Genomic DNA, 27,323 nt, shown 5'->3' on the forward strand with positions numbered 1-27,323 from the left:
AGCGCACACAGTGAAATAAAACCATGCCGTGCCAAGGTAGGAAGGTATCTGGGGAAGGGTCCGCATGTTTCTGTTTTCTGCAATGACAAGGGACATGTTGACAAGCTGGATGGGGTACTTTGATCTGAATGATGAGGCCTAATGTCAAGAATAGAGACATGGTGAGAGAGGTAAGCCTTAGAGGCTCAGGAAGACGCAGGTTGCTGGCTCTTTTTGTTGTTGCTGTTGTTGTTATGACTGAATAGAGGAAGGCTTAAACTTCAGAAAAGGGCAGGGCTGTTTATCACTCAGACCCTGGGAAGGACAGGTGTGAAAGGAGGCAAAAACAACATGCAGAACACTGGAATGGATAAAGACTGTATTTATTTATTTATCATTTCCCAGCCCCAGAACCAAGGGCCATTTAGTAAGCTATTCCCTTTAGACTTGATTGGGCAGATGTCATATGGCTGACCTCCTAATTACTTCCCACAGCCTTTGCCATGGCTGTGGCCATGCCCACGTGGGTTGTTCGCATGCAGCTTCTCATGACAGGCAAAGACCAACTTTGCCATCAGCATCATAGACTCCTCAAAGGTCAGCTGATTGTCCTGGTTTGTGTCCAGGTCCTCCATGATGTCATTTATGATCGCTTCACTTCTGTTCTCCTTCTGTGGGTGAAATAGAGGAGGCCGTTAGGGCTAAGGAGAACTCAGAAGCACAGTGAGTGGCTAGATAGCAAACGCACAGGAAAACCTACCCCAAAGGGCTAGATTTAAGAATAAGAATAATGTACTGAGTGCTCACGATGGAGCAGATGCTAAACGTTTGCTAAACACTTTCATTTCCCCCCTAGAGAGCCCTCTGCTTTGGGCACTAGGACTTTGCTATCCCCAAGCAAGGCCAAGCAATTTGTAAGAATAGAAATATCCATTGTTTTCCCTTATAATTACTTTAACAGGTAGAAATGGAAACACCTTCTAAAAGGTAGGTCATTTTGGTAGGTTGTAGGGTCTGGGGGTAGAGGAGAGGAAGTGTAAATCTGGATTTGACATAATCTTCCTGGACGATCATGCTCCCCTCACTCTTCTCAGTCTCTCTTGCAGTCACCCCCCCCCACCCCAGTCCTTTTCTTGGAGGCAACTGCTCATTCAGGATACTTAGTTGGGGAGGTACCCAAGAAACCAGGCAGCATGATGTCTTAAAGGGGCAGAGCACAGTTTGCTCTGCTGCCCTCAAAGGGTGTGTGATAAAGTGTGATGGAGACTCAGATAAAGTGAAAAGATCAAGATGTGGTGGCTGACCATCGCCTACCTGCAAGTCTTGCACTCACTTGCTGGGGCCCCCTGGCTAAGCAATGCCCCTTTCCACAACCTGAGTAGTTCATGAGTCGCTTACTTTTGAGGCCCCTGTTTCCACAGGTTCTGGCAGAATATGTCAAGATAGGAAGTAGAACGCATGGAGGGATCACAGAGAAGAGATCTTCCAAACATAGCTTTATGTGCAACCTCTATCTACCCTGAATCCGTATCTTGTTTGTCTGATGTGCTCACTTATAGAGATATCTCTGCCCCGAACACCTCCCATAGTGACAATTCTCCAATTTTCCTTGGTCCCAAGCTGGGCAGCGACAGAGGCTAGCCATAATATGGACACTCCCCTGGGGAAAAGTTATAAAACGTCAAGGCTTTCTCTGACTCTGACACACGCACACAGACACTCTGCTCCTTTCAGTTGCCCACTTCCATGTTGGTCATGGTGTCTATCTCTGCTATTCTTTCACTTCATGCTATTTTCTTTAATGTCCTCACAAAGCATACAATGTTCTTTTACCTAAAGGCTGGACTATGGCCTTCATCTTCTTGATGTTCTCTCTCCTAATAAAGCCCCATAACGGGCTTTAGCTTCCTTCTCCAGGAACTAACTGAACCTGTCATCTCATCACCTTAAGCTCCCTTGAGTCTTTTACCAGGGACTAGGTTTCATCTAAAGTATTACCTCTTCAAGGGTGTTCTCTCTCTGTCTCTGTCTCTGTCTCTCTCTCTCTCTCTCTTACTATCTATCTATCTATCTATCTATCTATCTATCTATCTATCTATCTATCTTTCTTTCTATCTATCTATCATCTATCTACCTATCTATCATCTATCTCTCTATGAATCATAGCCACTCATTCCTGCTGCACCCAGCACAGACTACCCACAGAACTCTCTCATCGTCCTTCCAACTCTCCGGTCATTGAATTCACTTGTGTTCTTAAAGTTATGTGTCACCAACACTGGGATATGGGTTCCTAGATCATCTCTGCAACCCTCTGCCTCAAATATGGCACCACACATTGCAGATGTTCAACTGAACATTTCCTGACTCCCGAATACCTTTGAGCACCTCTAGTTAGAACTAGAACCCTACTGCCCCCTGTGCTAAGATTTGTTCTTGGACTGCTGCAGACTGCGCCCTCCTTTCTCACTAGCCAAGTCTCACCTTCATAAAGGTTGCCAACTCCATTTTCACCAGGTCTCTGAATTCCTTCTTGCTCAGGGTATCATGGTGTCCTTCCCTCCTAGAGTATTGATGGAAGGTGTCGATGATGGTGCCTATGTTGCGTTCCATCTGAGATGTTCTGGTGGCCATCTTTTTGCTCTTCTTTGAAAATAGGGGAAACAAAAGTTACAAATAAAAGAACGGGGTGCCAAACTTCCCTGACCTAGTCTCTGGCCACTCTTAGGTAAGAAAGGGAGGGAGGAATACAAGATAAAAAGAACAGGTAGGGTGTTAATGTAATGAGGAGACAGCTCCTCCCCCCACCACCACATACACACACAAACAAAAATTTGACTATCAATATAATGTAAAAAATAAAAATATTTTATAGCACAACATTCTTAGAAAAAGTGAAGGAAGATATACAATGAACAGGTCAACCTAGGAGGGCTTCAAATGAAGGGCTTAAAGGAAAGTTGGCCAAGGGAAGGAATGAAAGATATAGCCAGCAGACTCCTCTCCAGGGAAGATGAAGCTTACTTACCAAAGGGAAAGAGTCACAGAGTGTTGGCAAGAGCAGTGTAAGCCCAGTATTTATAGGCAGCTCCTAGCTAGAAACATGGTTATCTCTGGGAAAGATTGCTTCACAAGTGAGTAGTGTGGTAACCCTGACAGTCAGGGAGCTGGGGTGGAGCAGGAAATGTTCACACAGCTGTACTGTTTTGTGAAATTCCCAGCCCTGGGCTTGGAGCTTGTTTGAGAGGAAATTGGTTAGTTGGTTCACTTCTCTTCCATCTAACCTCTCCATAAACTCACCCTCCCTGCCCCTATCTTAAGCAAGACAGTCTACCTGCCATCTCTGATACCCTTCATTTCCTTGTCCTGACTTGTAATATACAGAGGGTAGCAGGGGAATCATAGTGGCCATCTTATTCTGGCTCTATCCCCTGAGTTTATGGTCTGAGCCTTCTCATGTGTTTTCTTGGCTCCTTTGGGAAGGGCTAGGGGTCATCATGGCGTTCTTGAATGGAATTAGTGTTAGGAAGCACCTCAGAGGTGGTGGCTCTTCCCAATGGAGAGGAACCTTATGTTCAGAAGGGGACATAAGCAAGATCATTTAGCTAGCATGTGACCTAGCAGGGACTGAACTCAGACACCCCAGCTCTTTTTAAGGGTATTTACTACATTCTCCTCTTGCATCTGAGTGAGGAGCTATCTTCAGTGGCTCTCAGTATCACTCCTCCAAATCTTATTCCCAGTTGTCATTTATGTCCCCTAGGAACTTATGTCCTAGAGGGTAGCTAATTTAAAAAATGATTATTACTAGCCTATAATAAGTATGCAGAGCATTGACTTTCATTTTAACATATATATTTTAACATTTTCATATATGCATATAATGAACTTTGATAAAAAATTACCTTCTATTTTCTTTTCTTATCCCTCTTTCTCTATTCCTCTTTTCTCCTTGTACCTCTCTGATAGTCTTCTTTCACATCCTATCCTGGGGGCAGTGGTAAAGTTACCCTTTAGACATGCATCAGAAAGCAATGTTTCTTTAGTAGCCTGCCAGGAGCAGCAGGCTGGGCATCAAGGGTTCCACTCTCAGCCTTTGCTATGCTTAGCAAACATTCTGTTTCTTTTACCCTTAATTTTCACATAGAGAGAGAACATGTAGTGCTTGTCGTGTGAGTCTAGTTTATTTTGTTTAACACCAATATCCCTAGGTCCATTCGTTTTCTTGCAAATGGTACAATTTATTTTTTGTTATGGCTGAATACTTTCTTATGTGTGTATACTACATTCTCTTTTTCAATTCATCTATTGTTGGGCACCCAGACTTGTTGTGTATGTTAGCTATAGTGAATAGTCCAAAATAAACATAGATATGCAGATATGTCTATTGTATGATGACTTTTATACCTTTGGCTATATATTCAGGAATAGCAAGGCTGGGCTTTATGGTGGCTTTACAAAGAATCTCCATGCTGATTTGCATAGTGATTGGATTAAGTTACATTCCCAACAAGTTCCCTTTTCTTCATATTCATGTCATCAATTTTCTTCTTTTCTTCCCCCCAGCTCTCCCCAAGACAGGGTTTCTCTGTAGCTTTGGCTGGCTTTGAGTTTGCAGAGATCCACCTGCCTTTGCCTTCAGAGTGCAGGGATTAAAGGCATGTGTCACCACGTTTGGCTGTTGCTTGTTTTCTTGATGATAATCTATTGCGATTGGACTGAGATGGAATTATGAGTTTTGATTTGTATATCTGAAATGGCTAATGATATTGAATATCTGTCATACATTTATTGGCAGTTTGTACTTGCTCATCTGTAAAAATGTCTGGTCAGTGAATTTGCCCCCTTTCTGACTGGATTATCTGTTCTTTTGATAGTTAATTGCTCTAATTTTTTTGTATGTCCCTTGTTAGATGAATTGCTGGTAAATATTCCTTCTCGTGATGTAGACTGCTGTTTCCTTTGCTGTTCAGAAGTATGTCAATTCGATGTAATGTCACTATCATATTTCCTCAGCTGTTGGATTTTATTACATTAAGGTATCAATCGATGGGCTCAATGTTGGGCTGCCATTTTTAATACACTAAAGAGAGGTTTGTTGGAGAAAGGTCTCACATAGCCCAGGCTGGCTTTAAACTTGCTGTATCTTGAATCTGATCCTCCTGATCCTACATCCAAGTTCTGATACAACAGGCGTATGTCACTACACTCAATTTATGTGAAGGTGGGGATAGGGCTCCATGAGTGCTGGTGCATCCTACTGAGTGAACCATATCCTGGCTCTTTTCCATTCCGTACCTGTGCAGTCCAGTTTTCTTGGTGCTGTTTGTTAAGGCTGTCTATAACTCCTAGTATTTGGGTGTTGCTCCTTTTCTGAGACTTGGTCTGATGGCCGTAGCTTTGCAGACTAATTTATGGATCCTCAGTTTTTAAGTTTGATCTTATTCACTTTTTATTAACATCATTTGACTTCATTAGTCCTCTCCTCTGTCTTCCCTACCCTGGTCCTCCCTGTTCTCCCAGCTTTCAGTAGCCTCCTGTTCACCTTCATGTCACATGTGTTCTGCAACCTTTCTCTAATTCCTCAACATATCTCTCCCCCTTTCTTGGTCTCTTTTCCAACTTCTAGACCTATGCCTGAATTCACACCCTCATCTGTACATCTGTAATATGTTTTTCTACCTGTACATATGGGAACATTAAAAGCTAGAATCTTTATCGCATTTTTGTACCACATTTTTATTATCCTTTTACTGGTTGATGGAAATCTAGGCTGTTTTCATTCCCTTACTATTGTGGTTGAAGCAAGACATATGGTGTCTTGTGTCTCTGTGTAAGGTATGGACTTCTTTGGGTAGACACCCAGGAGTGGTGTAGCTGGACCCTATGGTAGTGCTAGTTTGACTTTTGAGAAACCTCCGGGATAATTTCCATAATGACTGTAGCAGTTCATAGTCCCTCCAGCAGTGACTGTATGCTGTCTTTGTCATTATAACTCTGTAGCATAAGTTGAGGTCAGATATCAAGATCTCCAGTAGTGTTCTTTAAGCTCATGCTTGCTTCGGCTGTCTGTGGTCCATATGCATTATTTTTAAAGATTTGTTTATTTGTTATATGTAAGTACACGGATCTGTCTTCAGACATACCAGAAGAGGGCATTAGATCTCATTACAGTTGGTTGTGAGCCACCATGTGGTTGCTGGGATTTGAACTCAGGACCTTCGGAGGAACAGTCAGTGCTCTTAACCGCTGAGCCATCTCTCCAGCCCCTATATACATTTTTTTGTGTATACATTGAGTCCATATCTTTTCTAGGTCTGTAAAGAGTGTCATTGGGCAATTGATGGGAATTGCATTGAATTTGTAAATTTCTTTTGATAATATAGCCATATTCACAATTTAATTGTACTAGTCCAGGAATATTGCATTTCTTCTTATATTTCTTTTAATTTAATTTAATTATTATTTTTTTAGTGGTTTGAAATTTTCATTGTAGAGGAATTTCACCTCCATGGTTAGGTTTCTTTCTTTCCTTGAGGTACAGTGAGTGTGATGTTTTTCCTAATTTCACTCTCAGAAAGTGGATGACTGGAACATATAGAGAAATTACTGATCTTTATCCGATGACTTTGTATATTGCATATCTTGCAACTTCACTGGAAGTGTTTATCAGCTCTGAAAGTTTTCTGGTGGCAGATTGAATGTGTGTATGTGTGTATGTGCTTGTGAGTATGTAGAAGTACGTATATGTGTGTGTATGTATGCTTGTGTATGTGTGTGCAAATGTGTATGTGCATGTGTATATTGTGTGTGTACCTATACCTGTGTGTATACAAGCACTTGTGTGTTTGTGTGCATGTTTGTATATGTGTGATTGTGTATGTTTAAGTGTGAATGTGCATGTGTATGCATGTGTATGTATAAGCACATGTGCGTTTGTGTGCTTGTGTGCATGTGTATATGTATGTGTGTGTGTGCCTGTGTTTATGTGTGTGTTAGTCAGATATTGATGCCAGGTGTCTTTTGCTATAGCTCTCCACCTTATTTTTTTTTAAATCAATCATCCCTGCCATTTACATTTCAAATGATATCCCCCTTCCCCTCCATAACTCCCCCATCCCATCCGCCCTCTCCCTCCTCCCCTTTGCCTCTATGAGTCCATCCTATGTTTTAATACAGTGTCTTTCTTGGATTCAGGTAGGTTGGGCAGCCAGAGAAACTGAGGGCTGTGAGGCCTGTTTTATACGGCTGTTGAGGATTGAAACTCCTCATGCTTTCATGGCAAGTTTACCAACTAAGTTCTCTTCCCAGCCCTATGCACCTTCTGTTCTAATTTATGGTGTCTTCTGTGTTAGGTCCGTGGTGTTTTTGTGGCTACTGTGGCTCTGTAGTGTGGTTTGGAGTTAGATATTGTGATTCCTGCAGCATCATTCATTTTGCATAGGGCCTTCTATATATCCTGGAGAGAAGGGTGGGAGTGCTAGTAGGGTTAGCTTGGTTCTTTGTAGTCTCTTGTACTTTTGTTGTGATAACTGTTATTTTATAGCTTTTTTGTGGGCAGCATGCATCCTCCCCCTTGAATTAATATTCCCTTTTGTTCCTAGAAGCCACGATGGCACAGCTCAGCACACACGCCCTTTGTACACAGACCCCATCTTACTCCCCATCTTATTCTGGCTTTCTTTTCATTGTCTCTTCACTTGGACTCAGAAGACCCATCTCTCATCTCCTCACCTTAGGAGTGTCCTTCCTCAACCCTCAGTGTGATGGCTCATGGTTCAGTTCAAATGCTGCTTTATTCTTCCCATTGGAAGATAATCTCCTTTTTGGGGACCTTTTCATACAGCATTCTGGCTTTCAACATGTGCTTTCTGGGAGTAAAGTTGTATGGATATTTGCATCTGTCTAATAATTGGTTGTGGATTCTCAAGGAAGGTTCTTGCTCATGTCTCCTCTCATGCATATAACTAGGCTGTGACACATAGGAAACCTTTACATTTTTTGAGTCATCCTGTTTCCTTACTGGCAACCCTCATTCCCCAGGACATAGGGAGGAACCACTTGCTTTAAGCAGTTCCTTGGCACTCTTCTGTTTGTCCCGGACTCATCACTAGGAAAACATTTCCCCTTCGCATTTCCACTATGCCTTTTCTCCAGTCTTCCTAGAGACTTTTCTTATTGTTCAGGTCCCTCCTGCCAGCTTTGCTTTCTCAAAGTTCAGAGCAGCCCCTGTATGTGCTAATCGTTGGACCTGAGCACCTTCTGCCTTGTGCAGCTCAGGTAGTACATGTAGTCATTTAATTAGGCAAGGCCCCCTGTTGGGGGATGGGGCCACTCACTCATCTCCAAATTTTTTAACCCAGAATTGCTCTTGCCTAAAGGAAATACAGAGACAAAAGTGTGGAACAGAGGCTGAAGGAAAGGCTATCCAGAGACTGCCCCACCTGGGGATCCATCCCATATACAGACACCAAACCCAGACACCACTGCAGATGCCAAGAAGTGCTTGGAGCCTGATATAGCTGTCTCCTGAGAGGCTCTGCCAGAGTCTGACAAATACAGATGTAGATGCTCACAGCCATCCATTGGACTGAACATGGGGTCCCCAATGGAGGAGTTAGAGAAAGAACTGAAGGAGCTGAAGGGGTTTGCAACCCCATAGGAAGAACAACAATATTAACCAACCAGACTGACTCCCTAGAGCTCCCAGGGACTAAACCACCAACCAAAGAGTACATTTGGAGTGACCCATGGCCCCATATGTAGCAGAGGATGGCCTTTTCTGGCATCAGTGGGAGGAGAGGCCCTCGGTCCTGTAAAGGTTCGATGCCCCAGTGTAGGGGAATGCCAGGGTGGGGAGGTTGGAGCAGGTGGGTGGGTGGGTGGGTGAGAATCCTTATAGAAGCAGGGGGAGGGAGATGGGGGATGGGGAGTAGGGGATGGAATAGGGGGTTTCTGGAAGGGAAACTGGGAAAGGAGATAACATTTAAAAATAAATAAATAAAATATCCAATAAAAAAGAAAAAAAGAATTCAGAATTTTTGGTTGAAAGGCTTTTTATTACTATTTCAATCTCTTCATTTGTTATGAGTCTGTTTAGGTTGTCTACTTTTCCTGGTTTAATTTTAGTAATTTGGCTGAACCTAGAAATTCATCCATTTATTTTAGGTTTTCCAGATTAACCGAGTACAGGTTTTTAAAACACTCCTCTTTCTTTTGGTTAGTTGGGCCAAAGATCTGTCCATCTTGTTTATCTTCTCAAAGAACCAGTTTTTCGATTCACTGATTCTTCTTTTCCTGCCAATTTTATGTTTTATTGCATTGTGGTCAGATAGGATTCAAAGATTTTAATACTTTTGAATTTGTAAAAATTTGTTTTGTGTCCCAGGATGTGGTCTGTTTTACAAAAACTTCCAGGTGTTGCTGAGTAGAATGTATATTCTTTAGTCTTTGGGCAAAATATTCTGTGGATATTTGTTAAGTACATTTGTTGTAATATGTCAACTAATTTTGATGTTTCTCTGTTAATTTTTTCTCAGATAACCTGACTGCTACAGGAGGTAGGATAGTGAAATTATCTATTATTATTGGATTGATGTTAATCTATGTCTTTAAATTCAGTAGTACATTTTATGAAATTGGGTGCATTAGAATTTGATCCATGTGTGTTTAGGATAGTAATATCTTCTTGGTTAAGTGATCCTTTGATTATGCCCCTCTTTTTCTTTTTTTTTATTAATCATTCTATTCATTTATATCTAAATGATCTTCCACTTCCTGGCTACCCCTCCACAACCCCCCATCCCACATCTACTCTCTCCCCTTTACCTCTATGAGGGTGCTCTCACACCCACCCATCCACCCTCTTCCTCCCCACCCCCACTCTATCATCCCCCTAGCTGGGGCATCAAACCTCCACAAGTCCAAGGGCCTCCCCTCCCATTGCTGTCAGGCAAGGCTATCCTCTGCTACATATGTATCTGGAGTCATGGATCCCTCCCTGCATACTCCTTGGTTGGTAGTCTAGTCTCTGGGAACACTGGGTGGTCTGGCCAACCTATGCTGTTCTTCTTATGGGGTTGCAACCCCCCTCCGTTCCTCCTGGACCTAACCTTGCTCTGTCACAAGCTGATCCTGGACTCAGGAATTTGTCTACCTTTGTAAGCATCAACCAAAAACACTTACATTGGGTTTCTTGCAATTTCCTGCAATAACCACTCCCTAAGTTTCTATATTTCCTTTTTTAGTATCTTTCTGACAAGTCAGTTCATAGTGTAGTTGCCTCTGTTCTTTTAGATTTGTGAAGCTCCTTATATAACTCATATTGCATCCTTATTTTTGCATAATTGAGAAATTATATATTTTTTTCTTTTTTTCTTTTTTTGAGACAGGGTTTCTCTGTATAGCCCTGGCTGTCCTGGAACTCACTCTGTAGACCAGGCTGGCCTCAAACTCAGAAATCTGCCTGCCTCTGCCTCCCAAGTGCAGGGATTAAAAGCGTGCACCACTACCACCCAGAGAGAAATTATATATTTTTCAACTCATGTGTTTTGAACTCAAGACTTTTCCACAGTCTTAAGGGCTGTACTAAAGATCCCAGTGTTTACCATTTTGCTGAGACATTAGCCACACCTTTGCCTCCTGGACTCCATATTATCTGGTTATCATGGAGTCATTAATGGGGAGGATGTTCCTTAAAGGAGGAATGTAAAATATGTACATTATACAAACCAACTTTATGCCCATAGCAGCCATCGACACTCTTGGAGGCTTATGTCTGCTGGCCCTGTCCCAGGGCAGGAACCATGTCAGTATGTCCCCACCAAGGCCATGCTGGACTCCGCAAGATCTGGATACGTAGACTTCTTTTGTTAGTTCTAAGTCTAATAGGGACAGAGTAGGTTGGGACCAAGAAGAGATGATATTTGGACAGGTTGAACCAAGGGGTTGGAAACGGCTTGGGTGAAATGAAGTTAGGTGGACAGACAACTGGTGTACAGGGTGTGCCTCCTAGTCCAAGCCTGGAGTGTTGGGGTAGATCTGGATGGGTGTAAGGGTTTGATGTGGCATGGGAAGGGCTTGGGCATTGGGAAAATAGATAAGGCAGGTCCTGGTAGAATTCTAGAGATCAGTTGTGGCACAGATAGTGGAGGATAGATTAGACCAGAGTACTGGATGTCGAGTCTGGGCTACATCTAGCTGGCTGGGGAGAAGGCATGGGCAGGAGGGTCAGGGAGACTCCCTGTTCTAGACCCTGGAGAAGGAAATGGGAGTTCTGGTTGTGTGTACAGGTTGAATATAGTGCAGAAGGGACTTGGGGGTGCTCCAGGGCCTTTGGTGGCTTCTGGTTTACTTATTGTTTCTTCTTGTAGAGGAAGTTAGCATCTCCATAACCAAAGTTGCCCTTCAGGCCCTTCACCACCAGGCAGTACCCTGCCTGTCTGTAGGTAGCCACTGATAGCTCCTGAGCCATCCTATTGTACCACTGACACAGAATGAATGGCTTGAGACCAGGGTGCCAGGAAGTCCAAATCCAGAGAGCTCCTAGGTGGTAGGTAAGGAGTGACAGACGATTCTGCAGTCTCTGGGCCCACACCAAGTCTTTGATGACTAACCACCCTGAAGGCCACCTTCAGCCCTGCCTGCACCTTGGGCTACTCCTGCATCCATGTGGAGGGCTCTTCATCTACCTGGTTTCTGAACTCTCATCCTGAAGCTTTGGTCAGTCTGCATATTTCTCTCATACTTACTTGGGCATCTCTGCTCAGAATCTCTAATTGCTGGGAGACTTGACATTCCAAGCTAAGAAAGCTGCTTGTCCCTTTCTTGTCCCTGGCTTCAGTTCTCCAGCCCTTCCACTTCCCCTGGTGTTGTTGAACATACCGTTGGCCTCGTTTCACTTCTCACTGAAACTCCAGACCTCATCCCAAGACTTGGAGGTGTTATATCTTAGGAGTTTCCTGTTGCCTGGCTCTACCTCAGGCATCTCCTTGAAGTCTACAACCCTCTGTAGAAAATAACAGGCTTTTCCAAGCACCACACTATGGACATTATAATTATTGGCTTTTTTGGTCTGTCTCCCTTACTGCATTATTAATCTGTTAACTCATCACTAGATAAGTTTTGCCTATGGGAGATGGATAAACATTGGCTACACACAACAAAGACTGTGTTGGTTTTAATAGAACGTATGTTTAGAAGGTTATTTTCTATAATTAAGGAGTTGTGCAACACAGGACACATCAGGGAAGCTGACAAGGGATTAGCTTGTGAGGAAGATCCCTGCTGGGTAGAAGGCAACATCAGGATTATCAAAGTGCATTTGCTGCCACCTTATGGCCTGTCTAGATCATGACAGCCTCAGCAGTCTTTTGGATTCTATTTTTAATTTTTTTTTCTTTTTTCTTTTTTCTTTTCTTGAGACAGGGTTTCTCTGTATAGCTCTGGCTGTCCTGGAACTCACTCTGTAGACCGGGCTGGCATCGAACTCAGAAATCCACCTGCCTCTGCCTCCCAAGTGCTGGGATTAAAGGCATGCACCACCACCGCCCGGCTATTTTTTTAATTTTTAATTTTTTAATTTAATTTTAAAAAAATTTTCAGCTCCTTAATTAATTAACTTTATTTTTCTTGTATAAGCTCCCTTATGTGGTAGCCACAGTTGGAGCCTGGGTTCTCTGAAGGGAGTCTCTGTTGTGGGTTTTCACAAGACGGTCAGTAAATTCCTGATAAGGAGACTTGGTGAACACAGTCTCTTTCCAGAGGTTGGGGGCTCAGGTAGCTGTAGGTCTTGGAAGATGGCATTGAAGATGGCTTTGGCAAAGTTGCCCATGGTGGCAGTGCAGCCCCTGGATGATGTGGAACAGTCATCAATACCGGCATTCAGCAGCAACTTCTTGGGCACAGGAGCAGAGACAATGCCAGTGCCTCTCAGGGCAAGGGTGAGATGCGCTGTCACAAACCACAGCTACCTGTCACCTTGCATGGAACAGCGTGGGGCTTGACAACCTTATTTCCTCAGTAACTTCTCTACCCAGGGATGATGGAAAGCTTGGCCAAGATAATGGCCCCTCCAATGGCACTGGCTACTTCCTTGGAGGATTTAACACCAAGACCAACGTGACCATTGCAGTCTCCTATTGCAGTCAGAGCCTTGAGTCTGGTTGGTTGGTCAGCCTGAGTCTGCTTACACACCAACATGATCTTTAGAACTTCAACCTTTAGGGATGTGCCCAGGAAAAAGTCAATAATCTCAGATTCCCTGATGGTCGGCAAGAACAGGCGGATCACCTCCAGGGTCTTGATTTTTCACGTCCTTGACCAGGCAGCCCAGTTGGTACGGAAACCCACTCTTTGTCTTTGTCTTTAGCTCCACGAGTCCCATAACCTCAAGTATGAACATGGGCCCCAAGACTGCTGCTAAATCGTCTGTGGAAGCTGCATGGCCTCCTATTGGCCGTTTGGTGTTTTTCCCAAAGAAGTGACCACTATAGGCCCTGCACTGCGTCTGGGCAGCACAATAGAGCTGGTTCTGGTGTCAGGAATCTGGGTGAGCTGGCCCTGCCAGTCATCTGCAGTGAGGTGGTGTGGGCATGGGGGTAATACTCTTTCCCCTTCATCCCTTGCCACTTGCGGTAGTTTGAAGAGCTGGCGCCAGGGTCATAAGAGCGGGAGAGCTGCTCCTGCCCCTCACTAGCTACAGCACTTGGGAGCTTCAATTCTCCTGGGCAGTACAGTGCAGGATATGTGGGACAGCTGGCCCTGCTTCTCATCTGTTGTGAGGTGGTGTGGGTGTGGGGAAGATGCCCTCCTTCTCCCTTACCACCTGAGGCAGTCGGGAAGCCGGAGGATGTGAGAACTGGAGAGCAAGCCCAGCTTCTCAATGGCTGAAGCCCTGCACAGAAGAGCTGGCTCAGATGGTGTGGGTGCAGGTGAGCCTGCCTCAAGAGTGTGAGAAGAGAGCTGACCCTGCCCCCTGCTGGCTGCAACATTGGGCGAGTTAGCTGGAGCAGTGCTGGAGAGCTCGCCCTGGTGGTGCAAGTGTGGGAGAGCAGGCAGGCTGACTAACTCGGTTAATACCCAGGTCCAGATCCATGACTTTGAGTTGGCCCACCCCAAAATCTACCTCATTAATAATCTGCTAGAGCACAAGAAAGGGCCAGTCCTGCAGAATGAAAGCTGCAGGATCTCCAAGACACAGGGCCACTACAGGATATCTGAGAGGAGTCCTTGTGAGGATTCAGTATTGATAGTATAGCAGAAGCGAGAGGCATTGCAATGACCCATTGCAATGAACATCTGCAAGGAAAGATGTGTGGACAAAGGGTATATCATATGACACATTGTGACACACTACAGCTTCTACCAAGAGATATATTCTATGTTTTGTTTCGTTTATTTTTTTAAAAAAATGTTTTTTATTTTCTCTTGAGGGGGAGGTTGCAAGGGCAGAAGGTGGATACAAAGGAAAAGGGAGATAAGTGGGATTGGGCTCCATGATTTGAAACTTACAAAATATCAGTAAAAAGTTTTTTTTAAAAAAGTGAGCTCTTTTTAAAAATTTAATGTAGGAGAAGTTGTTTGAGGATTTTTTTTTTTTACAATTTAATATTTTATTTAGTATTCACGTGTGCATATGCGTTTCCATGAAATGCACCCCTTATTCCCTCCCTTCCATCCCACGCCCATCCTCTGAGTTTTTTCTCCAAACTTCATTTCTCTTTTAGTTTCCTTTTTCTTTTTTAAATTTTATTTTTTACTGGTTATGTTATTTATTTACATTTCAAATGTTATCCCTCTTCTCGGTTTCCTCTCTGCAACCCCCCTATCCCATCCTCCCTCCCCCTGTTTCTATGAGGGAGCTCCTCCCACCCAACCACTCCCACCTTACCTCCCTGGCATTCCCCTACGCTGGGGCATCGAGCCTCCACAGGATCAAGGGCTTCCCCTGCCATTGATGCCATATGAAGCTGGAGCCATGGGTCCCTCCATGTGCATTCTTTAGTTGGTGGTTTAGTTCCTGGGAGCTTTGGGGGACCTGGCTGATTGATATTGTTGTTCTTCTTATGGGGTTGCAAACCTCTTCAGCTCCTTCAGTCCTTCCCCTAACTCCTCCATTGAGGTCCCTGTGCTCAGTCTGAAGGTTGGCTGCAAGCGTCTGCATCTATATAGGTCAGGCTCTTGCAGAGCCTCTCAGGGGACAGCTATATCAGGCTCCTGTCAGCAAGCACTCCTTGGTATCAGCAATAGTTTGGTGTCTGCAGATGGGATGGATCCCTAGGCGGGACAGTCTCTTTCCTTCAGTCTCTGCTCCACTCTTTGTCCCTGCATTTCCTTTAGACAGGAGCAATTCTGTGTTAAAATTTTTGAGGTGGGTGCGTGGCCCTATCTCTGGATATGATCTCTACAGGTTCTCTCTCCCCTTTGTTGGGTATTTCAGCTACTGTCATCCTTTTTGGGTTCTGGGAACCTCTTGCTTTCCTGGAATCTGGAACTTTCTAGTGGCTACTCCCAGTTCCTCATCCCTTATTGCTACACATCTCCATTCAATTTCCTGACCCTCTGTACTTCTTTCCGTCCGGTCATCTGCCACACCAGATCCTGCTTCCCATTTCACTCATCCTCTTCTCTTCCTCCCAGGTACCTCTCTATCTCTACCTCCCATGATTATTTTGTCCCCCCTTCTAAGCAGGACTAAAGCATCCACACTTTGGTCTTCCTTCTCCTTGAGCTTCATATGGTCTGTGAGTTGTATTGTGATTATTAAGAGCTTTTCCCCTAATATCTACTTATCAGTGAGTACATATCATGTACGTTCTTTTGTGAGTGGGTTACCTCACTCAGAATGATATTTTCTAGTTCCATCCATTTGCTTGCGGGATTTCATGAAGTCTTTTTTTTGTTTGTTTTGTTTTGTTTTTCGAGACAGGGTTTCTCTGTATAGGCTGTCCTGGAACTCACTCACTCTGTAGACCAGGTTGGCCTTGAACTCAGAAATCTGCCTGCCTCTGCCTCCCAAATGCTGGGATTAAAGGCTTTCCCCCCCACTGCCCGGCTGAAGTCATTGTTTTTAATAGCTTAGTAGTACTCCATTGTGTAAATGTACTACATTTTCTGTATCAATTACTCTGCTGAATGACACCTGGGTTGTTTCCAGCTTCTGGCTATTATAAATAAGGCTGCTATGAATATAGTGGAGCATGTGTCCTTGTTATATGTTGGAATATCTTTTGGGTATATGCCTAGGAGTGGTATAGCTAGGTCCTCAGGTAGTATTATGTCAAATTTCTGGAGGATCTGCCAGACTGTTTTCCAGAGTGGTTGTACCAGCTTGGAATCCCACCAGCAATGGAGGAGTTTTCCTCTTTCTCCACATCCTCACCAGCATGTGCTGTCATTTGAGTTTTTGATCTTAATCATTCTGACTGGTGTGAGGTGGAATCTCAGGGTTGTTTTGATTTGCATTTCCCTGATGACTAAGGATGTTGAACATTTTTTAGTTGCTTCTCAGACATGTGAGATTCCTCAGTTAAGAATTTAACAGTTTATGAGAATTTTATTGAGTATTTTTGCAAATGGTATTCATAAGGGAAATTGGTCTGAAGTTCTCTTTCTTTGTTGGGTCTTTGTGTGGTTTAGGTAGCAGTATAACTGTGGCTTCATTGAATGAATTGGGTAGTGTTCCTTCTGTTTCTATTTTGTGGAATAGTTTGAAGAGTATTGGCATTAGGTCTTTTTTGAGGGTCTGGTAGAATTCTGCATTAAACTCATCTGGTCCTGGGCTTTTTTGGTTGGGAGATTTTTAATGACTGCTTCTATTTCTTTAGGGGTTATGGGACTGTTTAGATGGTTTATCTGATCCTGATTTATCTTTGGTACTTGGTATCTTTCTAGAAAATTATTCATTTCACCTAAATTTTTCCAGTTGTGTTGAGTATAGGCTTTTGTAGTGGGATCTGATGATTTTTTTGAATTTCTTCAGTTTCTGTTGTATGTCTCTCTTTTCATTTCTGATTTTGTTAATTTGGATACTGTCTCTCTGGTTAGTCTGGCTAAGGGTTTATCTATCTTGTTGATTTTTCTCAAAGAACCAGCTCCTGGTTTTATTGATTGCTTGTATAGTTCTCTTTGTTTCACCTGATTGATTTTGCCCTGAATTTGATTATTTCTTCCTGTTTACTCCTCTTAGGTGTATTTCCTTTTTTTTTTCTACTAAAGCATTCAGATGTGTATGTATCCTCTCTCCAGTTTCTTAGCTGAGTCTTTCTCTTAGCACTTCTTTTACTGTGTACCATAGGTTTCTTGTGCTTTTATTTTCATTAAATTCTAGCAAGTCTTTAATTTTTTCCCCTGATTAATTTATCATTGAATAGAGAGTTGTTCAGTTTCCATGAGTATGTGGGATTTCTGTTGCTCTTGTTGTTATTGAAGACTAGCTTTATTGTATGGTGATCTGATAGGATGCATGGAATTACTTCAATCTTCTTGTATTGGTCGAGGCTTGTTTTGTGTTCGATTATATGGACAATTTTGGAGATAGTACCATGAGTTGTTGAGAAGAAGGTATGTTGTCTTGTTGTAGGGTGAAATGTTCTATAGATATCTGTTAAGTCCATTTGGTCCATAACTTCTGTTAGTCTCACTGTGTCTCTGTTTAGTTTCTGTTTCCATGATCTGTCCATTGCTGAGAGTGGGGTGTTGAAGTCTCCCACTATTATTGTGTGAGGTTCATTGTGTACTTTGAGCTTTAGTAACATTCCTTTTACAAATGTGGGTGTCCTTGCACTTGAAGCATACATGTTCAAAATTGAGAGTTCATCTTGGTAGATTTTTCCTTTGATGAGTATGAAGTGTCCTTTCTCATCTTTTTTTTTGATAACTTTTGGCTGAAAGTCTATTTTATTCAATATTAGAATGGCTACTGCAGCTTGTTTCTTGGGACCATTTGCTTGGAAAACTGTTTTCCAGCCTTTGACTTTGAGGTAGTGTCTGGCTTTGTCACTGAGGTGTGTTTTCTGTATGCCACAAAATGCTGAGTCCTGTTTATGTATCCAGTCTGCTAGTCTATGTTTTTTAATTGGGGAATTGAGTCCATTGATATTAAGAGATATTAAGGATCAATGATTGTTGCTTCCAGTTATTTTTGTTGTTAGAGGTGGAATTATGTCTGTGTGGCTCTCTTCTTTTGGGTTTGTTATGAGAAGATTAATTTCTTATCCTTTCTTGTGTTGGAGTTTTCCATCTATTATCCTTTGTAAGGCCAGATTTGTGGAAAGATTTTGTTTAAATTTGGTTTGTCATGGAATAGCTTGGCTTCTCCATCTATGGGAACTGAAAGTTTTGTTGAATATAGTAGCCTTGGCTGGCATTTTTGTTCTCTTAGGGTCTGTATGACATTCTTCCAGGATATTCTGGCTTTTAGAATCTCTGTTGAGAAGTCTGGTTTAACTCAGATAGGTTTGCCTTTATATGTTATTTGACCTCTTTCCCTTACTGCTTTTAATATACTTTGTTTGTTCTGTGCATTTGTTATTTTAATTATTATGTGATTGGGGGGAATTTCTTTTCTGGTCCAATCTGGTATTCTGTAGGCTTCTTGTATGTTCATGGGCATCTCTATCTTTCCTTTTTTTTTTTTTTCTTAAATTAGGTATTTTCTTCATTTACATTTCAAGTGCTATTCCCTTTCTTGGTTTCCCCTCCAAATCCCCCCTATCACATCCTTCCTCCCCATGCTCACCAACCCTACCCACTCCTGCTTCCCTGTCTTGGGATTCCCCTACACTGGGGCATCGAGCCTTCTCATGACCAAGGGCCTCTCCCCCTATTGATGGCATCTCTTTCTTTAGGTTAGGGAAGTTTTCTCTTATAATTTTGTTGAAGATGTTTACTGGCCCTTTGAGTTGGGAATCTTCACTCTCTTCTATACCTATTATTCTTAGGTTTGGTCTTCTCATTGTGTCCTGGATTTCCTGGATGTTTTGGGTTAGAAGCCTTTTGCATTTTTCGTTTTCTTTGACTGTTGTGTCAATGTTTTCTATGGTATCTTCTACACCTAAGATTCTCTCTTCTGCCTCTTGTATTCTGTTGGTGATGCTTGCATCTATGCCTCTTGACCTCTTCCTTAGGTTTTCTTTCTCCAGGGTTGTCTTTTGTTGTGATTTCTTTATTGTTTCTATTTCCATTTTTAGATCCTGGATGGTTTTGTTCAGTTCCTTCCCCTGTTTGGTTGTGTTTTCCTGTAGTTCTTAAAGGGATTTGTGTGTTTCTTCTTTAAGAGCTTCTAGCTGTTTACTTGTGTTCTCCTGTATTTCTTTAAGGGAGTTATTAATGTCCTTTTATGTCCTTTTTTTTAAAAAAAATCAAGCTCACATTTAATAAGTCTGAAATCATTCTCGCACATGCCATTGTACATGGGCATCTGTGGAAATATTCATTTTTTTTTTCGAGACAGGGTTTCTCTGTGTAGCCTTGGCTGTCCTGGAACTCACTCTGTAGACCAGGCTGGCCTCAAACTCAGAAATCTGCCTGCCTCTGCCTCCCAAGTGCTGGGATTAAAGGCGTGTGCCACCACCACCTGGCTGGAAGCATTCATTTTTCACAGGTCGTAGTTTAAAAAAGTCATAGATACTGTGAGTTCTATATAAACCGGTAGGCCACAAGTTAGTTCTTTTTGATTTATAAGCCTCAATGTCACTGTAGAATAAAGAATGCAGTCAAAGAAAGCATTATCAGTCACTCATATAGGACAGTGTTGTTTCTATAATTTGAAACTTTTTGAACGAACATGTTCAGGCCTGATCCAACTGTAAAAAGTTTACTCAGTGAATAGGCTATATGGGAACAGTACAAAGTGTCATTAACTTCCATCATTAATTACTTATCCAGTGGGTTTCCGTCTGTGCCACAGGACTTCATACCCAAACAGTACTGGGAGAGAGCTGGCCTCCCAGGAGTGCAGACAAGCACAAGTAAGACTGCCACTTCTGCTCAGAGGGGCCCTCCCAGAACCCTCAGGGCAGATCATCTTTTCTTTCTTGAATTTTCTGTGCCACATTTTCTAGGATATACCTGAGGCCCAAAATATTGAAAAAGATATTGCCTCTGAAACTTTTCTAGAGCAACAGCTACTACAAAATTTTTAAAGCTTGTGGTGTAAGAGCAAAGGTAGTAAAATTTCTTTTTAGAGGGATTAGATAGTAAACATACACTGAAAAATTCAAAATCCTAACTTCTTGTACTGAAGCAGAGACATTTTTTTTTTTTTTACATAATATAAGGCTATTAGCCATTCCTAAAGGCAAACTTTCTAATGATTGCAAACTCACTAGAAGCAAACCCTTTATAATTACAAGGATGTAGAGGAAAAGACAACCTTCTAAATACACAAATATTTTATATGAAGTAGGCAGGCCTGATTGTAATGCCTCTATAAGTTCTACAGCCTCATTGACCTTTCATAAATCTTAAATTTAAATTTTATTTTGAACAACACCTGGATAGATCTGTGGTAATGCTGTTTTGTCTTAAAAATAATTCCCCAGAGGCAAGGAGAGATGAGGCCACAAAAACTTCTCTAGGCAGGGTTTGTAAAACAAAAGAAATGCCTCACAAGCCTTGCTGAGGCTGCTCTGAGCTTTGCATTAAATCAAATGTAAATATTTTTTAATCTGAGTATACTGCCTGAGTACAGGCCCAAAGATAACACCTCCTGCAGTGAGGATAGATTCAAAGGGAGCAATTCTCTGTCTGTCTATGCCTCTAATTTTTGGACAGTTTTTCCTAGAATGATTTATACTTAAAACATTTCTTATCACTTCGGTGCTGTGAAAGCATTGCTTGTATGTATTGTAGTCCCCTGCAAGGCAGCAAACATAGCTAGACTCTGGTTGTATGAGGGTCTAATTTTTGCACAAAGACGAATATATCTAGATAAGTCTGTCTTTGCTTTATATGGCTGCAGAGACCTGCATTAGTGTTCTCATAAGACAATTGTGTAACAAAAGGAACCCCTTCTTGAGGGTCTCTGAAAATTCTACTAGCTGTTTTTAGTAGCACAAACTTCTTGAAACAGTTTATCAGGAGCCTGTTTGATACCAAATAAATTCTCACTGAGATCTCCTTTCCAACCTTGGGGAGTTAAATTTTGCTTTTACCACTGTATCCAATAAAGCTTATGCAAAAGGAACATTGGGCCCATACTGGCCACAGTTGTTTTTAACTATTATTACTCTTGCAATTATCCTAATTACAAAATATGGGTGAGTTAAGACTCCTGAGCTTGCGATCAAACTGCAAACTGCAGCCAATGGAATACTGGCAATTTTAACCATACTTTTAAAGTTTCTTTTGTAATATTAAGGCATAACCGTAACTTTGACAAACAAAACACAGTTTTAAACAATCCGTTCTCTTTAAAATCAATACCAAGAGCATTACTGTCATGTTATGGAGTTTGGCTGCCAATTCTTACATATGAATGTATGACTGCAACTTTTAATACATCATTAAAGAGACATTGTTTTAAATCCTATCCTTTATAAGTCTAGTTTCAAGAGTAAGAATTACATAAACTATTATCCCAATTTAGAAGTATCTCTAAAGACCTGTTTTCCTTGGTTGGCTCATGCCACATGTTGTTTAGAATGACTCCAACCCTGAGTTACCAATTTTAAGCTAACTTTCTGTTACCATTGTTACAAGCAAAAAGCTGTTGTCCCCTTTAAGAGTGGCTTGTGTAGCCCAGGATCAGAGGTGAGGAGGACCCAACATCTGTCCCAACACCAGGGGTAACTGGAACCAGCGGGACTAGGCACACAGGAACTCAGCCAGCACAGTGACTCTGGTTCCTTCTTGTCTCTCTGGGCTGGTGTCCTGAGCAGACCTTGGGCACAAGCCCTGCAGCCAGTCCCACAACACCCAGAGAAAACTCCACTCCCAGGCACTCTGACATGCCCAGGATCAGAGGTGAGGAGGACCCAACATCTGTCCCAACACCAGGAGTAACTGGGACCAGTGGGACCAGGCAAACAGGAACTCCGCCAGGCCAGTGACTCTGGTTCCTTCAGGTCTCTCTGGGCTGGTGTCCTGAGCAGACCTTGGGCGCAAGCTCTGCAGCCAGTCCTACAACACCTAGAGGAAGCTCCAGTCCCAGGTGCTCTAACAAGCCCAGGATCACAGGATCCCAGAATCACAGGATCACAGAGATAGCTTGACTCTGAGGAGTTCTGACACAACCAGGATCACAGGAAGAACAGGCTCCAGTCAGATTTAGCAATGGCAGGTAGCACTAGAGATAATCAGATGGCAGGGGGCAAGCATAAGAAAATAAACTACACAAACCAAGGTTACTTGGCATCAGAACCCAATTCTCCCACCATAGCAAGTCCTAGATACACCATTACACACTGGAAAAGCAAGATTCAGAGATAAAATCTCTTCTCATGGTGATGATACAGGACTTTAAGAAAGACATAAATAGCACCCTCAAAGAAATACAGGAGAACACAGGTAAACAGCTAGAAGCCCTTCAAGAGGAAACACAAAAAACCCTTAAAGAACTACAGGAAAACACAATCAAATAGGTGAAGGAAATGAATAAAACCACCCAGAATCTAAAAATGGAAATAGAAACAATAAAGAAATCAGAAAGAGAGACAACCCTGGAGATACAAAACCTAGGAAAGAAATCAGGAGCCATAGATGCAAGCATCACCAACAGAATACAAGAGATAGAAGAGAGAATCTCAGGGGCAGAAGACACCATAGAAAACATTGACACAACAGTCAAAGAAAGTGAAAAAAGCAAAAAGCTCCTAACCCAAAACATCCAGGAAATCCAGGACACAATGAGAAGACCAAACCTAAGGATAATAGGTATAGAAGAGAGTAAAGATTCCTAACTTAAAGAGTCTTTTCTAGATTTTCTATCTCCTGTGTTGTCTCCCTTTGTGATTTCTTTATTGTTTTTATTTCCATTTTTAGCTCCTGGATGGTTTTACTCATTTCTTTCACCGGTTTGGTTGTGTTTTCCTGTAAGTCTTTAAAGGATTTTTCTGTTTCCTCTTTAAGGTCTTCTACCTGTTTACTTGTGTTCTTTTGTATTTCTTTAAGGGAGTTATTTATGTCCTTATTAAAGTCCTATGCCATCATAATGAGATATGATTTTAATCAGTCTTGCTTTTCTGGTGTGTTCGCTGTGGTGAGAGAACTGGGTTCTGATGATGCTTGTGCATGCAGCTTTGATGTCCCCTCATGACCAGGACATGCCAACACAGTCCAACAGAAACTTCAGATTTAGGAAGGAATTGTGGACATTGAAAAGAATGGCTTTAATCATTACTAAGTGTGCAGTGGGAGGGAGTGTGCTTCGGATAGTCTGGGCAGGGCAGGTTGCAGGTCATTCCTGCTGCCACAGCTTCAGACACCAGTTTGTACATGACAAGACAATGAGGGAAAGCTATCCCTTTTGAACAAACTGGAAAAAAAAAGATGTAGGCAGCCGCTTGGATACGATCGTCAGCCGCTTGGATCTTAAGCAGCCACTTAGACGATCGTATCCAAGATGGCGGCCATGTAAATGGCTTAACTTTCCCTAACGGTAATGAGCAGAGACACAGGCTGCTTTCTATCCCACGGGGCTGAAGCGGGGATGAGCAGGGCTCCAAGCAGCCTTAATTCTTTCCCTCTGCCCTAGGTGAGCACGCCCGCCCGTGCCTCCCTGTAGGCAGCCGCTTGGATTCGTCAGCCGCTTGGATGATCTTAAGCGGCCACTTAGATGATCGTATCCAAGATGGCGGCCGCAGCGGCAATAGACTATTCTACTGCGCATGTGCCCCTCCCGAGCAGGTGTATACTGCGCATGCGCCCTCCCGAGCGGGTGTATACCGCGCATGCGTCCCTCCTGAACAGGTGTATGCTAATGAGGGTTTGACAGGGAACCAATCCAGGAGGACTTGGCTGCTTAGGCTCGGGTATATAAGGGGCTGTCTCCAGACAGTCGGGGCCATTCCACGGAAGCAAGCAGACCTGCAGCACCTAGGAATAAGAATAAGAATAAGAATAAGAATAAGGAGAAGGAGAAGGAGAAGGAGAAGGAGGAGGAGAAGGAGAAGGAGAAGAAGAAGAAGAAGAGGAAGCAGCAGCAACATCAAGAAGAACCAAGAAGAGCCATGCCATCAAGAAGAGCTGTGACACTTAAGAACCTAGGAGAGCTGTAATACCTAGGTACCTTAAAGAGCTGTAACACCTGGGTACCTAGGAGAGCTGTAACACAAAAGAATATTCCTGAGTAAACCGTCGAGAGAAGAAGTCTAGGTGTTTGGTCGTTATTGCTGCTGGTAGGCAGCAGAAGCGCAGTACAAAAAGACTTGTTCACAGTAGTTTGAATCAACAGAATGCATTTATGACAATTACATGTACAGACTCACACACCCTAGGCCTCTCTTTATATCCTAAAGAAAGCAAGCATTTACATTATTCATGATTTATACTAAATAAAAAAAAGGTCAATTGTGCACTTTCCCCTCAGGCAGGGTAAACTGCCAGCTCAACACCATCATCAGAGTTGTCTGCAAAGGAAACAGAGGCTAAAAGCAAAACAAAACAAAACAAAGCAAAACAAAACAAAGCAAAACAAAATGCTTTCTTGAGAATGAAGTGCTTCACTTGCTGCTATAACCAGTAAGTGCCAGCAGTAATCAAAATGGAGGAGGGCCTGACAGGTCTACCTGGTCAAGCTGACCAGCACATCACAGTTTAAAAAGGAAGGTTATGTATGCTATGTTAAAAGTCCCAATTAGGCACTATTTCTTTGCTTGCTTTGTGATCGTACCCCGTGGCGGTGTGACAAGTCTCGTGGCGTTTGGCTTCTTTTTCTCTGCAGTCTTTAAAATCTGGAAGGAACACATGAGGGTTTCATCCACACTCATCATGGTGTCTGCATTGTCAAACTCACCACAGTAGTTGAGTGCAGAAAACAGAGTGACTAACTGCCTTTTTGCAAAAAACTCATACCCAACTTCAACCAACTGATGGACTCTACATATAAGAGCCAAATCATGCTTATGGAGAAGTTTTGCAACCACTTCTATACCAAATGTGAAGGATACTCCTCTGTCATTTTCACTCTAGCCTAAGACATCTTTATTGGAGTCAGATCACAAAAGATCACAAAGAAGACCTTGATCTGGTACATCAGTTATGCATCATAATTTGCCGAATCTGCTCCATAGATTGAAGATCTGGTGAGAAACCTCCATGACAGCAGAACAGTCTCCTCCATGATGGCTGCTATCAGTAAGCAGTTAGAACAGTCTGTGAACATTTTCTACAGCTTAATGTTGTACCTTCTTTTATATTCATCATAAAATCCATAGATTCTATTGATGCTGGCACACTCATGGTTCCCTATGAGAAGAAAAAAGCTCTCTGGATACTTGATTTTGTAGGCCAGCAAGAGGCAGATTGTCTCTAGTGACTGTTCGCCTCTGTCCATATCATCCCCAAGAAACAAATAGTTGCTCTCTGGAGGGAAACTACTGTCTTCAAACAGACAGAGCAAATCATAGTACTGCCTGTGGATGTCCCCACATATCTTGAGTGGTGCTTCAAGTTCTAAATGGATAGGCTGACTGAGGAAGATCTCCAGAGACTTCAGGCAGAGTCCTTGGATTTTGTTCTGCTGGAGCTGGACATTCTTGCTTGGCTTGGATCCTCTCATTTCCTGCAGCTGTTGGATGATACTGTAATGTTGAGTTTATCAATATCTTCCTGCTGCTGACCCTCCTGCAGTGTCGAAACAGCCTGCTCATGCCCAGGTCTTACTCATCCTCCATGAGGCCCACTCTCAGCAGCCGGCCCACACTCAGCTTCCTTCTCCTCTCCATTTATGTCCTTCTTAAAGTCCTCTATCATCATCATTGTTGTTGTTGTCATCATCATCATCATCATCATGAGATGTGGTTTTAGATCTGAATCTTGCTTTTCTGGTGTGTTGTGGTACCCAGGACTTGCTGTAGTGAGAGAATTGGATTCTAATCATTCCAAGTAGCATTGATTTCTGTTGCTTGTGTTCTTATTCTTGCCTCTTGCCATCTAGGTATCTCTGGTGTTAGTTGGCCTCTCTCTCTCTCTCTCTCTCTCTCTCTCTCTCTCTCTCTCTCTCTCTCTCTCTCTCTCTGTCCCTCCTGTGAGCCTGGGTGTATCAGCACTTGCTGCTGCCTGCAGTTACACAAACTGGGTTTCTGAAAGAAAGGCAGGGGCCTGGAAACTTGGGTTGATCAGATGACGAGAGAAATAATGAGACTGAGTCAAATGATTCTGATCAAGGCCCAATGTGTATTTTAGAATCTGAGAAATATATAGGCAGGGAAAAACCCATCCCCCAGTAATCCAGGATCTTGTGGCCAAATTAGCATCTTGTTCTGTCCGGAAGGCAGGTGAAGCACCTCAGCAGGGTGTGACTCCTAGCAGGAACTTCAAGAGAGGCAGAAAAGTGGCAGAACAAAAGGGCTTTGTTTATCTCAGGAACTCCACCCAAGTGGGCTAGCTGCTTTGTGGCAAGGGCGAGGTCAGGTTCAGCCCACTTGAGGCTGGGGGAAGTCATAAACATTCCTGGGGTACAAGCTTCCTCTGGGAGGGATTGGGGTGTGGAGGGCTGTAGCACAAGTCAGCTCCCAGGTGTAGTTGGAAACCAGAAGGATTGTGTCCCCAGCTGCCCTGAGGTTCCTGTGTCCACTAGACCCAGGGTAGGACCCACTTAGGCCAGGCACTGGGTTGGTAGTGGTGGTCTCACCAGTAAGCTTGGGTGTGTCAACACTCCAGGGGGACAAGTTTTCTCAGGGTGGGATTGGGGTGAGAAGGGCTGTGCCACAGGTTCAGCTCCCAGGTGCAGATGGAAACCAGAAACTCTTTTTTTATTTTTTATTATTTTGAAACAGGATTTCTCTATGTATCCTGGCCATCCTGGAATTTGCTCTGTAGTCCAGGCCAGTTTTGAACTCAGGGATCCACTTGCCTCTGCTGTCTAAGTGCTCAGGTCAAGGTTCGTGCCACCAATACCTAGCTCTCCTTTAGTTTTAAAAATACCCATTGTGGACTCAGAATAGGCTTTGTTGTTTGTTTTTGTTGTTAGTGGTGGTGGTGGTTTTGTGTGTGTGTATGTGTGTGTGTGTGTGTGTGGGGGCATGCATGTGCCACAGCATGCATTAGGAGGTCAGAGAACAACGTTTGGGAATCAGATCTCACCTTCTGACTTGTTGAGGTAGTATGGTATCTTTTGTTTGTTCCGTGGCTGCACCGTATACCTTTGGCTAGTTGAGTAGTGAGATATCTCTGTCTCCTAT

General features: G+C 42.9%; 1 protein-coding gene and 1 pseudogene across 2 annotated transcripts; both read right to left on the reverse strand.

Annotated features, from left to right (window-relative positions):
• Positions 1 to 346: 346 nt before the first annotated feature.
• On the reverse strand, positions 347 to 3,106 carry S100a9 (S100 calcium binding protein A9). Of its 2 annotated transcripts, none has more exons than XM_031376072.1 (3): positions 3,008 to 3,106; positions 2,464 to 2,625; positions 347 to 650 (listed from the first exon to the last, which is right to left on the reverse strand). In XM_031376072.1, the coding sequence occupies exons 2-3, from the start codon at positions 2,611 to 2,613 to the stop codon at positions 462 to 464; spliced, it is 339 nt and encodes a 112-aa protein (XP_031231932.1). In that variant the 5' UTR covers positions 2,614 to 2,625; positions 3,008 to 3,106; the 3' UTR covers positions 347 to 461. The 2 variants fall into 2 exon arrangements, with proteins under 2 accessions (XP_031231932.1, XP_031231933.1); XM_031376073.1 differs by having other exon boundaries at positions 2,464 to 2,622; positions 3,008 to 3,098.
• A 16,607-nt stretch (positions 3,107 to 19,713) lies between these two features.
• LOC116093230 lies at positions 19,714 to 25,865 on the reverse strand (annotated as a pseudogene).
• Positions 25,866 to 27,323: the final 1,458 nt, after the last annotated feature.

Source organism: Mastomys coucha, unplaced genomic scaffold, assembly GCF_008632895.1.
Source record: "Mastomys coucha isolate ucsf_1 unplaced genomic scaffold, UCSF_Mcou_1 pScaffold16, whole genome shotgun sequence".
Classification (NCBI taxonomy): Eukaryota; Metazoa; Chordata; class Mammalia; order Rodentia; family Muridae; genus Mastomys; species Mastomys coucha.